This window comes from Moschus berezovskii, chromosome 16 (genome assembly GCF_049115385.1).
Source record: "Moschus berezovskii isolate FMDL1 chromosome 16, NW_MosBer_1.0, whole genome shotgun sequence".
Lineage (NCBI taxonomy): Eukaryota > Metazoa > Chordata > Mammalia > Artiodactyla > Moschidae > Moschus > Moschus berezovskii.
In genome coordinates, this window is record NC_142475.1 from 53,833,775 (window position 1) to 53,847,310 (window position 13,536).

Consider the following 13,536-nt stretch of genomic DNA (forward strand, 5'->3'; position numbering starts at 1 on the left):
TTAAATCCCTCCAGACTCCCCCAGCCACCAGACGTAGGTGGCCGTCCCTTCAGACCCCCTAGCTCCAGCCTCCTCTGACACTCACGAGTCCAGACTCTGCGTGGTGGCTTCTGGAAGTGCGCCTTTGGCTTAGTTGATTCCACACTTCATATCGTGGGATAAAATTATGAACTTCCTCCTGTTTGAGGCAGGAGTGGGGATGAGATTGGATATGGTGGGGGTGCGTGGGGGAACCCCTCATCAGTTTTCCTTGAATGTTACCAGATAGACAAGGGCCATTTGGGCTCATTTTCCAGTCCTCTGCACTGAGCAGGGGCCAGATGGGGTAGTGGGCATGAGTGCACACTGCTTGGACTCAGCCTCTGCGGAGTGCCCCATCACATCACAAGCAGTGTGAGGTCCCCATCGAGGTGGTAGGTGTCCTGGCCGCACGGGTGCTCTGCTGTCTAAGCCATGTGGCCCCCTGCACCCCACCTGGAAGCCTCCTAGGTTTAGTGAGGATTTATTAGTTTATTTCGTGATCATTCCAGGAGAAGCACCTGGTGTGTCGCTGGGCACTGGTTACAGCAAGGCGCCTAGGGCCCCGTGCAGCAGGTGACCAGGGTGAGCCTGTGTCCTGGTCCCAGTGCCCAGCACCCTTGGCCCCAGCCCAGCCTGTGTGACTGCAGAGGCCCAAGCAGATGCGGCTCATCCCTTTTGCCATCCTGTCTGGAAGGTCTTGGGTTGTCTGGAGCCGGCTCTTGGAGCACGCAGCCAGTGAATGACTTTCAGAGTCAGTGTGAGGCAGGCTGGAATGTGCACAGGCCATTCTTCCTGGCTTTGTCTTTGTCCGGATCCTTTCCATGTCCCCTAGATGGAGGTGTTTCTTGTGATTACTGCATTGTGAGTGTGGGGGTATTTTTCCCTTTCCGACTCTGGTGATAAAAGTTTGGGACTTGGGGATGTTCCCGATGACCCAGAGGGCATGGTGTGGTTCTGACTGCTTTGGATGGCCCTCCGCTTCCTTCATCACTGAGAAAGCAGACCCAGGAAGGCTGCGTGAGCAGGGGCGCGGGGCGGGCTCTGGGCCTGAACTGTCTCTCTCTCCCCTAGGTTCCCGCTGCAGCAGGAGAGCGGGCAGACGGTCGAGTGCACGGTGGCCCAGTACTTCAAGGACAGACACAAGCTGGTTCTGCGCTACCCCCACCTCCCGTGTTTACAAGTCGGACAGGAGCAGAAACACACCTACCTTCCCCTGGAGGCAAGCCCCCACCCTCCGTCTCTGTGGGCTGGGCCCAAACTTTGTGACTCCTGCCACTGTGGGACCTTGGGCAGGTTCACAGACGTGGTTCAGCCTCAGTTTCCGCATTAATAAGATGGGTTTGGTAACTCACAGGATTTGTGTGAAGGTCAGGATCGTGTGTATGTGTGCCTAGCAGCCCCCTGTCTCAGGAAGTATAAAATCCACTACTGGTTTGAAAAATAATTGCCCGGGAAAAGATCAAACTGAAATGGAGACCCGAGTTCTAACTGTTTTATGTTAGTGTTTTAAATTATCAGTATTTGTCTGGTAGCTTGAACATCTGGGCCATGGTTGGGTTTTTCCCATCTGTGTCCAGAAGGTAGACAGCTTCCCTTCCCAGGAATCTCTGCTTACGCTCCTGTCTGAGGACCAGGTGTACACACTCATGCTGAGGACCCAGGCCCGCCCGCCCTGCGGCTGTGCTGCTTCCCCCACGCTGTCCCCGAGCTGTGTCTGTGTTACACCGGGTTTCCTTGAGGGGTTCTGCTGTGGACCGCAGGGCCTCCTCGGGGCTGCCGTTCCTAGTGGGTCTCAGGAGCAAATCCCCGCCCCCGCCCCACCAGCGTCTGTGCTCAGCCCCAGACCTGCCGCTCCCCCAGCTCACTGCTGACCCCAGCTCTCCTCACAGGTCTGTAACATAGTGGCAGGACAGAGATGTATAAAAAAGCTGACCGACAATCAGACCTCAACCATGATCAGAGCGACTGCCAGGTCAGCCCCCGATCGGCAGGAGGAGATTAGCAAACTGGTGAGCGTCCCGTCGTCGGTGCCCGCCTCGGGTGGGGTCGGGGTCCCCGGGCATGGCACCCCGATGCTCTGGACAGACGCGCCTTCTGGAAAGAAGCAAAGATCGCCCCCCGACTCTGAGCCTCTTCTCTCTTCCCTTTCAAGATGAGAAGTGCCAGTTTCAATACAGATCCATACGTTCGTGAATTTGGAATCATGGTCAAAGATGAGATGACAGACGTGACTGGACGGGTCCTCCAGCCTCCCTCCATCCTCTACGGGGGCAGGGTAGGTGGTAGGCTGGGCAGGGCCATTCTGTGGGTGTTGGGAGCGTGTGTCTGAATGCTGACAGAGAAGCAAGCACATCCAGCCCCAGTCCCCTCCCCCAGCGGTGTAGACCATGGTCACGGTAGAGTCTTCCCTGCTCCTGTGTGAACCTGTAACAGCTGTTGGGCTTCTTAGAGGACTGGTTTCCTTGACCTTTTAAAGTTTCCTGAGTCCCCCTTTTGCTTTTCTAAAGGTAAACTTTGTTACCCCACCAAGCTTTTAAAACCGTCGTTCTTTGTGTGAGGGGGACGCAGTCAGTGATAAACTTGTCCACAAGTTCCCTGATGCTTCTCTGCTTTCTAACTGTTGTTTGGGTGGTATTTAGGAGCAAGTACTCCGGTTTAGTCACCGACACAATTCTGTTTTTGCACATTTGACCTCTGGCTCTGGTTAGTATGATCCTGACCTTCGAGCCCCTTAGGTCCTGTGAGAAATTCTTCTTTTCTTCTGGGCTTTTCTCCAGCAAGGTGGTGGGTAGGCAGGGGGAAGTGGAGTGCAATTTCAAAGTTCACAACTTTGGGAATTCCTTGGCGATCCAGGGGTTAGGACTGGATACTTTTACTGCAGGTGCCTGGGTTTAATCCCTGGTCAGGGAACTAAGATCCTACATGCTACGTGGCCCCCAAAAAGGAAGGAAAAAGCAAAAGTCATGGTGTTTGTCCATTAGGGAGCATCTGTGGGAACCTGTGTTCGGCCTGACTTGAAACTCTTCCGCCTGGTGGAGTAGGGCCTGTAGCAGGCTTTCATTTTGTTTTGTTTGCAGGTTTTTCCCTGTCTTATTTTAAAATGCAAGTTGTATTTATAAAAATGTTTAAAAGTTCAAAAAATGCAAAGAATTATAGGGAAAGATATCTCTTTTTTCCCCACATCCCAGCTGATCTCCCAGGAGGCATTTCTCTTTGTAAAAATCACCCTGGGGATTATCCATGTGTTTTTTTCACTCCTTGGGCGCATAGCAACATATTAAATACACTTCTATACCTTGCCCCTTTTAAACTTACTGTTTTCTCTTAGATCACAAGGAGGTCTTGGAGTGCGTATGACACGTGGCTCCCTCATTGTTTTAGAGTATTGCTAGGCAGTCCCCTGTGGGGGGGTATGCCCCCCCAGGCCGTGGGTGTTTGGGGTGCTCCCTGCTCTCTCTAGGAGGCCTCCTGGCTCCTCCTCAGCCCTCTTGTGCACCTGGGAGCCCAGACACTGCACCCAGGGCACCTTCCTACCTTCCTGCAGCCCAGCGGGGAGGCAGATTCCCCTTCGCATGCCAGAAGGAGAGAGTCCTGGTAAAGCCAGGACTGCAGATCCTATGTCTTTAGTGAAGGCAGGAGGCGTCTGGAGGACAAAACAGCTCTTTAACCTTGCAGGAATGTTAGCATCCTAAGGATTCGGAGTTTTTCATGCTTCTAAATGAACAAATTTTTCCAAATCTCTTAATCATTAGAGTGGGAGCAAACACATCTCATCACTGGCCCTACCCATTGTCCTGTCAGACAAAACATTAAATGTCCCCCAGAAACATTCGCTGATGTCTGGGGTTTGACAACAGCCCACACGTGGTGGTGGCGCTCTCTCTTACAGGAGGCTGGCCAGAGCAGGGTACTAGTTTAGAAACAAATAGGAAACAAAAACACTCATTGCTGTAATGTTTGATTTTTACCGTACACTTGTATTACTTTAGTAAGAAAAATAAAAAAGTGGTTTCCAATAGAAAAACAGTAAATGACCACAACTCAGACACACTGAGTCCTGCAGGGCCTCAGGCCCACAGACTCTGCTCCCTCCAGTGGCCCTTCCTCCCAGTCTCTCAAACTCCAGCGTCACTTGGAGGCAGTTAACAGATTCGTTAGGTGACAGTCAGTGTTGAGACCTGGTTCTTTCTGGTGGAGAGACGACAGAATTAAGCAGATGCATCATCTGTTGTTTCCGTTCTCAAATGGGAGTAGCTTGAACGATGGCGGGCAGTGGGGAGTGGGGCATAGCGGGCTGTGACTCAGTCCCCACTGGCTTGTCCACCCCCAGGCATGGGGCTGGGAGAAGTGCCCTGCTTCCGTGCCCTTCCCTGGCTGCCCTGGCTGGTCCTGGAGGAGTGAAAATCCTTGGAAACTAGTTTCTGAGACAGGAGGCCTTCCTGTTCCTCCAGGCTACCTGTGAGGATGGGTGGGGCTCGGGGCCCTCCCTGCTCACCCGCCCACCGTCCCCCATCCCCCTTCCGCCCCCCATCCCTCTGTCCATCCAGCCAGCCTCCGCCCAGTTCACCTCCCCCCCCAAGCTGTCGTCCCTCCATCCTTGGTCTGTGCGTCCGTGCAGCCTCCAGTGAGCAGGAGCCCCCGCAGGCCCCCACAGTGCAGGGCCGCTCAGTGCTGGATGCTGCACACAGGCGCGGTCCTCAGCCTCCGGAGGCGCCCTCTGCTTGGGGACCAGCCGCAGCGGGGACAGTGACAAAATCCAGGGTCAGAAGACTGTCTTCTTCTCACTCTGAACATCCTGCCATTTGCAGAATAAGGCGATTGCCACCCCTGTCCAGGGCGTGTGGGACATGAGGAACAAGCAGTTCCACACGGGCATTGAGATCAAGGTGTGGGCCATCGCCTGCTTTGCCCCCCAGCGCCAGTGCACGGAGGTGCACCTCAAGTAAGGCTGCAGCGGGGCACGTGGTCCTGGGGGTGGGAGGGACCGGGGAGGCCTGCTCCCGGGGGCTGGGAGGGCAGGGCTTGTCGGAGGGCGGGTCTCACGGTGCGCCCCGTCAGGAAGGGGGAGCTTTGCTTCTCAGACTTGTGGGAGTGAGTGTGCAGAGGTGCAGCAGGTAATGTGAGAAACAAAGCAGTAAATGACGAGCAAGTGTACGGTGAAAGTGAAAGTCGCTCAATCTTGTCCGAGTCTGCGACCCTGTGGCCTGTAGAGTCCATGGAATTCTCCAGGCCAGAATACTGGAGTGGGTAGCCGTTCCCTTCTCCAGGGGATCTTCCCGACCCAGGAGTAGAACTGGGGTCTCCCGCATTGCAGGCAGGTTCTTTACCAGCTGAGCCGCTAGGGAAGCCCAAATATACTGGAGTGGGTAGCCTATCCCTTCTCCGGTGAATCTTGCCGACCCAAGAACAGAACTGGGATCTCCCGCATTGCAGGCGGTTCTTTAGCAGCCAAGCCCAATAAGTGTACCAACTAGAGGGAAAGGAGAAAATTGTGGTCACTGAACTAGCACTGTTTTTAAAAGCACTTTAGATTCATATTTCTACATCAGACCAACCTGACCCAGTGTCAGACATTTTGCAAGCAGCACCATAAACGTGTAGCTTGGTTGCTCATGCTTCTGCGAGCAGCCAAGACCTAATAGGGAACGGCAGGCGCGTGCCTCCCACCTCCTTGGGCTGGAGCAGCAGGATCCCACGGAGCTGGGGAGTTGCCAGTGGGCGTCTGAGTGGGCCTTGGTCCCAGGGAGCTGTGGCTCTCAGTGTTCTGGAGAGCTAGTATGAGGGCAGGAGCCCTTTTTCCCACACCGCAGGCAGAGAGAGTGGGGAGGGGCTGGGTGTACAGTCTGATCTCAGGCTGCCTCCCCCGCTTCTGTGTGGGGCCCTTGTGTCCTTTCTCCTGGCGCCAGATGGCCCAGGGCAGGTGCACCCGTGGGCGTAGGCGCAAATACGCCCTCATGGGTTTCTTTAACTGCACTAAAGTACTGGAGGTTGGGCGGTCACTGGCTGGGGTGGGTCAGCGTGTCCTTGCTTTATTGTAAAAGGCTGGGATGTTTCTATCCCTGCGCTTAAAATAGAAGCTGTGTCTCCCCCGCCCCACAGCTGCTGGTGCTACTCTTAACTGTGGGCTGTCTTGTTTTCTCCCGTGACCATGTCATCCAAGTCCAAGCTGTGTGCATGGGATAAACCGGGGGAACCCAAAGCGACAGTCAGTTCATGGTTCTCCTTGCCCTGACAGTGCTTGGCACCTGCGGGCAAGTGGGCGGCAGCTGCTCGTGCCTGGCTTTAAAAGAACAGCCCTGTCGCTGCCTGGGAGGGTCACAGCTGGGGGCGGCGGCGGGGCTACGATGTGGCGTCTCCTGTTTAATCGTGACTTTTCAGGGACCTGTGTGCTGAGCATGCGGGCTGCCTCCGTGCATTGTCTTGTTGAAACAGCCTTGTCTCGGACTTCAGCAGGGACTCAGAGCTCAATGAAAACGGCTCAGGGTCTGGATCTGTTAACACTGCCCTTTCTTGGGGCCTCTGGTGGGTCTGGGTTGTCGGCACTCTGGGTTCTTCTTCATGTAACAACCCTACTCCTCCAGGTCCTTCACGGAGCAGCTTAGAAAGATCTCAAGAGACGCAGGTATGCCCATCCAGGGCCAGCCGTGCTTCTGTAAATACGCCCAGGGGGCAGACAGCGTGGAGCCCATGTTCCGGCACTTGAAAAACACGTACGCTGGCCTGCAACTGGTGGTGGTCATCCTGCCGGGGAAGACCCCTGTTTACGGTAGGTCTTGGTGCCCCCCCAGCCCCGGCCCTACGGGTGTGTGGTGCAGCCTCCGCCACACCCAGGAGGGGCCTGTGTCTGAGCAAGACCAGGTGGTATCTGAGTGTGGCCACGCACGTGCCCAGGGCCACCTTGGCAGTCTCCTCTGAGGCCCAGTTCCCTGAGACAGGTGTCCCGAGGGGGCGCGGGATGCGGCAGGTGTGCAGTTGCCTTGTCTGCTGCCGACAAAGACTTTGGCTGAATGAGGAACGGCCACACGATGTGCACGCAGTAAACCCCTCGGGGGGGCGGGGGCAGTCCTCAGCTCCTGTCTGGGACTTGGCTCTCCTCTTGTGAGCCGTACCGTCTCAGAATCCTCTGGGATTTGATCAGAGTCCTTTCTGCCAGAAGGCCACTTGCACTTCCACCTGGCTCAGAGTTTCCAAGCCCTGGGATGGAGTCCCAGGCCCTGGTGGGGGAAGCTCCCGGGTGTAGACAAGCGATGGTGAGACGGCGAGGTGGGTGCGTGTGGGTGTGCTGGAAGCCCGATGGGAACCGGAGGCCCTGTGCAGGAGGCGTGTGGGTGCCACGGGGCAGAGGGGAGAGAGGCGCGCTTGGCTCGCTGACTAGCTTCCCCCTCTCCTACGGGCTTTGCATCCAGGAGCGGGAGGAAGCCCAGGTGACTCTTCTCCCAGGGTTTCCCGTCTCTGCTGGCCTGTTCAGGGGGCACTTGCCCACTCGCTTCATGAAAGAACCCAGAATGGAGGGGTTGTGGGCCTGGAGAGTGCTTTGGCGTCGGGTTTGTATTGGCCAGGGACTGAGGATTCAGGGTTTGTTTCTTTAATTAGTTGAGCATTTGCTTGCTGTCCCAAGTGCCTGGGTTCCAACTTGGCCCTGTGCACACTGCCCTGTGGCCCTGGAGAAGTTGGAGAAACGCCCCTGACTGAGAGTGGGCCTCCCCGAGCCGGTGGGGATGCCCCACAGCTGGCGCGGAGCTGGAGCCGGGCTTGGCTGCGTGTGCAGCAGGTACGCGGGGTTGGCAGAGCACTGGGGAGCCGTGCTGAGCACACCGTTCTCTTGGCAGCCGAGGTCAAGCGCGTGGGAGACACGGTGCTGGGCATGGCCACGCAGTGTGTGCAGATGAAGAACGTGCAGAGGACGACGCCGCAGACCCTGTCCAACCTCTGCCTGAAGATCAATGTCAAGCTGGGCGGCGTGAACAACATCCTGCTGCCGCAGGGGAGGTGAAGCCAGCCCTACACCGTGCATGGGGCAGCTGTGGTGACGCCCTGGGCAGGGGGGTGCTGGGACGGCTCTGCTCAGCTATGCCGAGCGCTGTCCTGGGCTCGGCAGGCGCAGGAAATGAGTAGGACGAGGGTCTTCGCTGCTCCTGGTCTCGAGGTCCAGGGTCCCTGAGGACCAGTGCCAGCCCAAGGGGAAGGGCCTTCTGACCCCATCTGGAGATGGGTCCTGCATGAGTGGTGTGGCAGCTGCGTGGCCAGTGCCATGTAGATAGGAGGGCTGCACCAGCGCCCCAGATGCCAGACAGTCAGTGCTGGGACAGGGGCCTTCCAGAGCACTGGGAGGGCCAACGGTCAGTGCTGGGAGGTGGTGCTGTCGGCCCCAGGCCAGGGCCAGGTGCTGGGGGCTGAGCAGCAGTGACACAGTGGGAAGGAGCCCAGAAGGGCGAGGGCCTCACGGGGGAGGTGGCACGGAGCAGACTGGGCACTGGGGGCAGGGCTGTGTGGACACTGGGAGCAGCCTGCTGCAGAGGGTGCAGGCCATGCAAGGGTCCTGGGGCAGCCTGCCTGCCGGGAGTGTGGCAATCATTCTGCTCAGAGACTGAGGGGCTAGCCTGTGGCGGCCTGGCACTCGCTCCAGGGGAACGCAGCCGTAGGGGGAGGTTCACGAGTGCAGGTGTAGCCCCGCTGACCTTGTTCTGAAAGGCGACCCCAGCTCTGGTAGACAGGAGGACCAGGCCCGCCGGCATTGTCCCAGGAGAGCGGCGGGTGGAAGCTGGGCCGGGGGCGCCCAGAACTGATGTTTTGGTGATGGAGCTGCAGGGCTTGCTGAGAGGATGGGTTTGGTCTGTGAGTGGAAGGGCTGCGGGAGCGATGAGGTGATACCAGCTGAGGCAGGGATGCAGGGGCGAGTTCGGGGAGCCTGTGCTGGAGAGGCCTGTTCAGGGCTCCTCATGTGCGGGTGGTAGTTAGAGCTCCTGGGCTGGAGAGAACTCCGGGGCACAGTGTAGACAGGAAGGATGGCCAAGCCTGGGCCCTGGGGGGTGCAGGGTTGGAAGGTCATGGAGGTGAGGTGACAGCTCTAGAGCCCGGGAGGTGGGTGATGGGGAGCCTGTGTGTGGCCATCACGTGGCACCAACCAGCCAGGTGTGATGAGGTGTGAGGCTCTCGGCCACGGGGCTGGGGGACTTGTGCAGGTTGCAGGTGACCTTGCAGAGTGCAGTCCTGTTGCCATGGCATCACAAGGCCCAGTCTAGAGGCAGGAGACGGGCTCAGGTAACCCTAGGGCTCTGCCGCAAGGTGAGCCGGGGAGCCGGGGGTGGAGTGGTATCCAGTGGCCGGTGTGGTTGTGTCGGTTCAAGATGTGAGTCAGAGCTGCATGTGTGGGTGCACTCGGGACCCCTCAGAGGAGGGGCAGGGCGAGAGGAAGAGCCGTGGGGCCTGGGGGCTCGGCGCAGGGCGCCTGGGCAGCACGTGAGTGCAGGAGGAGAGAAGGATGAGGCATCAAGAAGGCCCCTGGCTGCACAGCCAGCGAGGCTGGGACCCTCCAGCTGTTGGAGAACCGGGCCCCCAACACCTCCTCTTTGGGGAGGTGACTGCCAGAGTGGGGCCAGCATTTAGACAACCCTGAGAGAACAGCCTAGCTGCATGTTTCCCCACTGGGACACATTCACCCACCGAGAATATATGGTCTGGAGACATTGGGGTGTTGGGTGGAGAGCGATGTGGCTGCCAGGTGCCCTGCAGTATGGCTGCAGGTCCAAGGTTGGCTGACATACTGTGGACTCTGTGGATGCGATTATCTTGGAAGTGTTCGGTCATCTCCCCGGGGAGAGCCCTGCTGTCCCTGGGCCCGGCCTTAGCGGCTGTCCTCACCTGACCGCCCTTGTGCAGTGTACACTCCACCTGCAGCCTCTTCTGCTCTGGATCACTCTGAAGCAGATCTCACACCGAGCCTCTTTGACCTCATAAGGTGTTGTTTGTCTGTGCCAGAAAGATAAGGAGTTTTTACAAGCAGATCCCCAGAGTAGCGCTGGTGCCCGTGTCCTGAGAGGTCCGGGCAGCGTCCCCAAGCTGTGGCCCCTGACGCTCGCTTTCCCCGCAGGCCTCCAGTGTTCCAGCAGCCCGTCATCTTTCTGGGGGCAGATGTCACCCACCCCCCCGCCGGGGACGGGAAGAAGCCGTCCATTGCCGCCGTGAGTATTGCTTCCCACCGTTCCTCTGTCCGTGTGCGTTCCTACCTGCCCAGCGTCTCTGTGACTGCCTGACCAGCGATGAGAGTGCAGCGGCACGGCCCTGTGCCTAGCACACTGACTGGTTCCCGCTGGTTGGCACCTGAAGACGACTGCTTTCAGGCCAGTGTTCCTGGGGACACTCCTCACTGCCGGGGGTGGGAGTCTTGGGGTGTCGCGTGTGGCTGTGTACCTGGCTTGGGGAAAAAACGTGCTTAGTAGAGTTTTGCACACTGTCGGGCTCTCCAGGGGACACCTCTGGGCTGATGTAATTCAGCCCCATCTGATTATAAGCAGAAGAGGGGTTCCGAACAGTTGTTGAGTTTTTTATTAGGTCCGTTGGGCAAACTTACATTCGTGGGGACGCATTCATATATACTAGGGCTGCACAGAGAAGACGTGTAAAGGTGTTGGGTTTCCCGTGATGGGCCCTTGGGGCGCCTGCTGACCCCGCCGCCCCGCAGGTCGTGGGCAGCATGGATGCCCACCCGAACCGCTACTGCGCCACCGTGCGCGTGCAGCAGCATCGGCAGGAGATCATCCAGGACCTGGCGGCCATGGTGCGCGAGCTGCTCATCCAGTTCTACAAGTCCACGCGCTTCAAGCCCACCCGCATCATCTTCTACCGCGACGGCGTCTCCGAGGGGCAGTTCCAGCAGGTAGGCTGCCGCCGCGCCTCCTCTGCCCTGCTCTCCGTGTCCACACTTTCCCGTCCCTGTGCAAGATGGCCTCTTGGGTTTCTCTTCTGCCCCTAGGTTTATCTGGTCACTGTGTGGTAAGGGTGGGGGTTGCGGGGTGGTCAGGACCCTGCAGCAGGACAGGAGGAGAGGCGGGGGTGGGGGTCGCACGAGGCCAGTCCAGTGGGTTTGGTCCAGCACGCACCAGCCAGGGCCTGTCCAGGCTCCATGCTTTGCCTCCTAGGCTGTGGGGAGTCTCTGGGCTGGGGGATCCGATCTGGGGCCCACTCTTCAGGGGAAGCGGGGCAGAGACAGGGGCCAGCACCCTTGTGCCCCAACCCCAGTGCTACTCAGAGGACGGTAGGCATCACAGCAGCTTTCAAGGTGGGGCCGCTTCTATCTTCAGTTCAGTTCACTCGATGAGTCGTGTCTGACTTTCTGTGACCCCATGGACTACAGCGCACCAGGCTTCCCTGTCTGTCACCAACTCCTGGAGCCTGCTCAAACTGATGTCCATCAAGTCGGTGATGCCATCCAACCATCTCACCCTCTGTTGTCCCCTTCTCCTGACTTCAGTCTTTCCCAGCATTAGGGTCTTTTATGATGAGTCAGTTCTTCGCATCAGGTGGCCAGAGCACTGGCACTTCAGCTTCAGCATCAGTCCTTCCAGTGGACATTGAGGACTAATTTTCTTTAGGATTGACTGGTTGGATCTCCTTGCAGTCCAAGGGACTCTCAAGAGTCTTCTCCAGCACCACAGTTCAAAAGCATCAATTCTTCAGCATTCAGCTTTCTTTATGGTCCAACTCTCACATCCATACATGACTACTGGAAAAATCAAAGCTTTGACTAGACCTATCTTTGTCAGCAAAGTAACAGCTCTGCTTTTTAATATGCTGCCTAGGTTGGTCATAGCTTTTCTTCTAAGGAGCAAGCGTGTTTTAATTTCATGGCTGCAGTCACCATTTGCAGTGATTTTGGAGCCCAAGAAAATAAAGTCTGTCACCATTTCCATTGTTTCCCCTTCTATTTCCCATGAAGTGATGGGACTGGATGTCATGATATTTGTTTTTTAAATGTTGAGTTTTAAGCCAGCTTTTTCACTGTCCTCTTTCACTTTCATCAGGAAGGTCTTCAGTTCCTCTTTGGTTTCTGCCATAAGGGTGGTATCATCTGCATATATGAGGTTATTGATATTTCTCCCAGCAATCTTGATTCCATCTTGTGCTTCATTCAGCCCAACATTTCACATGATGTACTCTTTTCATATAAATTAAATAACCAGGGTGACAATATACAGCCTTGCCATACTCCGTTCCTTATCTGGAACCAGTCCATTGTTCCATGTCTGGTTCTAACTGTTGCTTTATGACCTGCATACAGATTTCTCAGGAGGCAGGTCAGGTGGTCTGGTATTCCCATCTCTCTAAGAATTTTCCACAGTTTGTTGTGATCCACACAGTCAAAGACTTTGACATAGTCATTAAAGCAGAAATAGATGTTTTTCTGGAACTCTTTTGCTTTTTCAATGATCCAGCGGATATTGGCAACTTGATCTCTGGTTTGTCTGCCTTTTCTCAATCCAGCTTGAACATCTGGAAGTTCTCAGTTCACGTACTGTTGAAGCCTGGCTTGGAGAAGTTTGAGCATTACTTTACTAGTGTGTGAGATGAGTGCAATTGTGCAGTTTGAACATTCTTTGGCATTGCCTTTCTTTGGGATTGGAATGAAAACTGACCTTTTCCAGTCCTGTGGCCACTGCTGAGTTTTCCAAATTTGCTGGCATATTGAGTGCAGCACTTTCACAGCATCATCTTTGAGGATTTGAAATAGCTCAGCTGGAATTCCATCACCTCCACTAGCTTTGCTTGACTTCGCACTCCAGGATGTCTAGCTCTAGGTCAGTGATCACACCATCATGGTTATCTGGGTCATTAAAATCTTTTTTGTACAGTCTTCTGTGTAACCTTGCCACCTCTTCTTAGTATCTTCTGCTTCTGTTAGGTCCATACCGTTTCTCTCCTTTATTGTGCCCATCTTTGCATGAAATGTTCGCTTGGTATCTCTAATTTTCTTAAGAGATCTCTAGTCTTTCCCATTCTGTTGTTTTTCTCTGTTTCTTTGCATTGATCACTGAGGAAGGCTTTCTTATCTCTCCTTGCTATTCTTTGGAACTCTGCATTCAGATGGGTACATCTTTCCTTTTCTCCTTTGCTTTTAACTTCTCTTCAATTCTCAGCTATTTGTAAGGCCACCTCAGACAACCATTTTGCCTTTTTGCATTTCTTTTTCTTGGGGATGGTCTTGATCACTGCCTCCTGTACAATGTCATGAACTTCCATCCATAGTTCTTCAGGCAGTCTGTCTATCAGATCTAATCCCTTGAATCTATTTGTCACTTCCACTGTATAATCGTAAGGGATCTGATTTAGGTCATACCTGAATGGTCTGGTGGTTTTCCCTACTTTCTTCACTCTAAGTCTGAATTTGTCAATAAAGAGTTCATGATCTGATCCACTGTCAGCTCCCGGTCTTGTTTTTGCTGACTGTATAGAGCATCTCCATCTTTAGCTACAAAGAATATAATCAATCTGATTTTGGTATTGACTGTCTGATGTTCA

General features: G+C 55.5%; 1 protein-coding gene across 2 annotated transcripts in view; it reads left to right on the plus strand.

Moving 5' to 3' along the window:
- Window positions 1-13,536, plus strand: part of AGO2 (argonaute RISC catalytic component 2) — a 96,433-nt gene that overhangs the window by 61,693 nt on the left and 21,204 nt on the right. For both annotated transcript variants that reach the window (XM_055432659.2, XM_088844843.1), the window contains exons 8-15: window positions 1,093-1,240; window positions 1,911-2,030; window positions 2,174-2,296; window positions 4,830-4,963; window positions 6,603-6,787; window positions 7,851-8,010; window positions 10,112-10,202; window positions 10,703-10,897. In XM_055432659.2, the coding sequence (XP_055288634.1) occupies window positions 1,093-1,240; window positions 1,911-2,030; window positions 2,174-2,296; window positions 4,830-4,963; window positions 6,603-6,787; window positions 7,851-8,010; window positions 10,112-10,202; window positions 10,703-10,897 (1,156 nt within the window). The remainder of the gene's footprint in view (window positions 1-1,092; window positions 1,241-1,910; window positions 2,031-2,173; window positions 2,297-4,829; window positions 4,964-6,602; window positions 6,788-7,850; window positions 8,011-10,111; window positions 10,203-10,702; window positions 10,898-13,536) is intronic.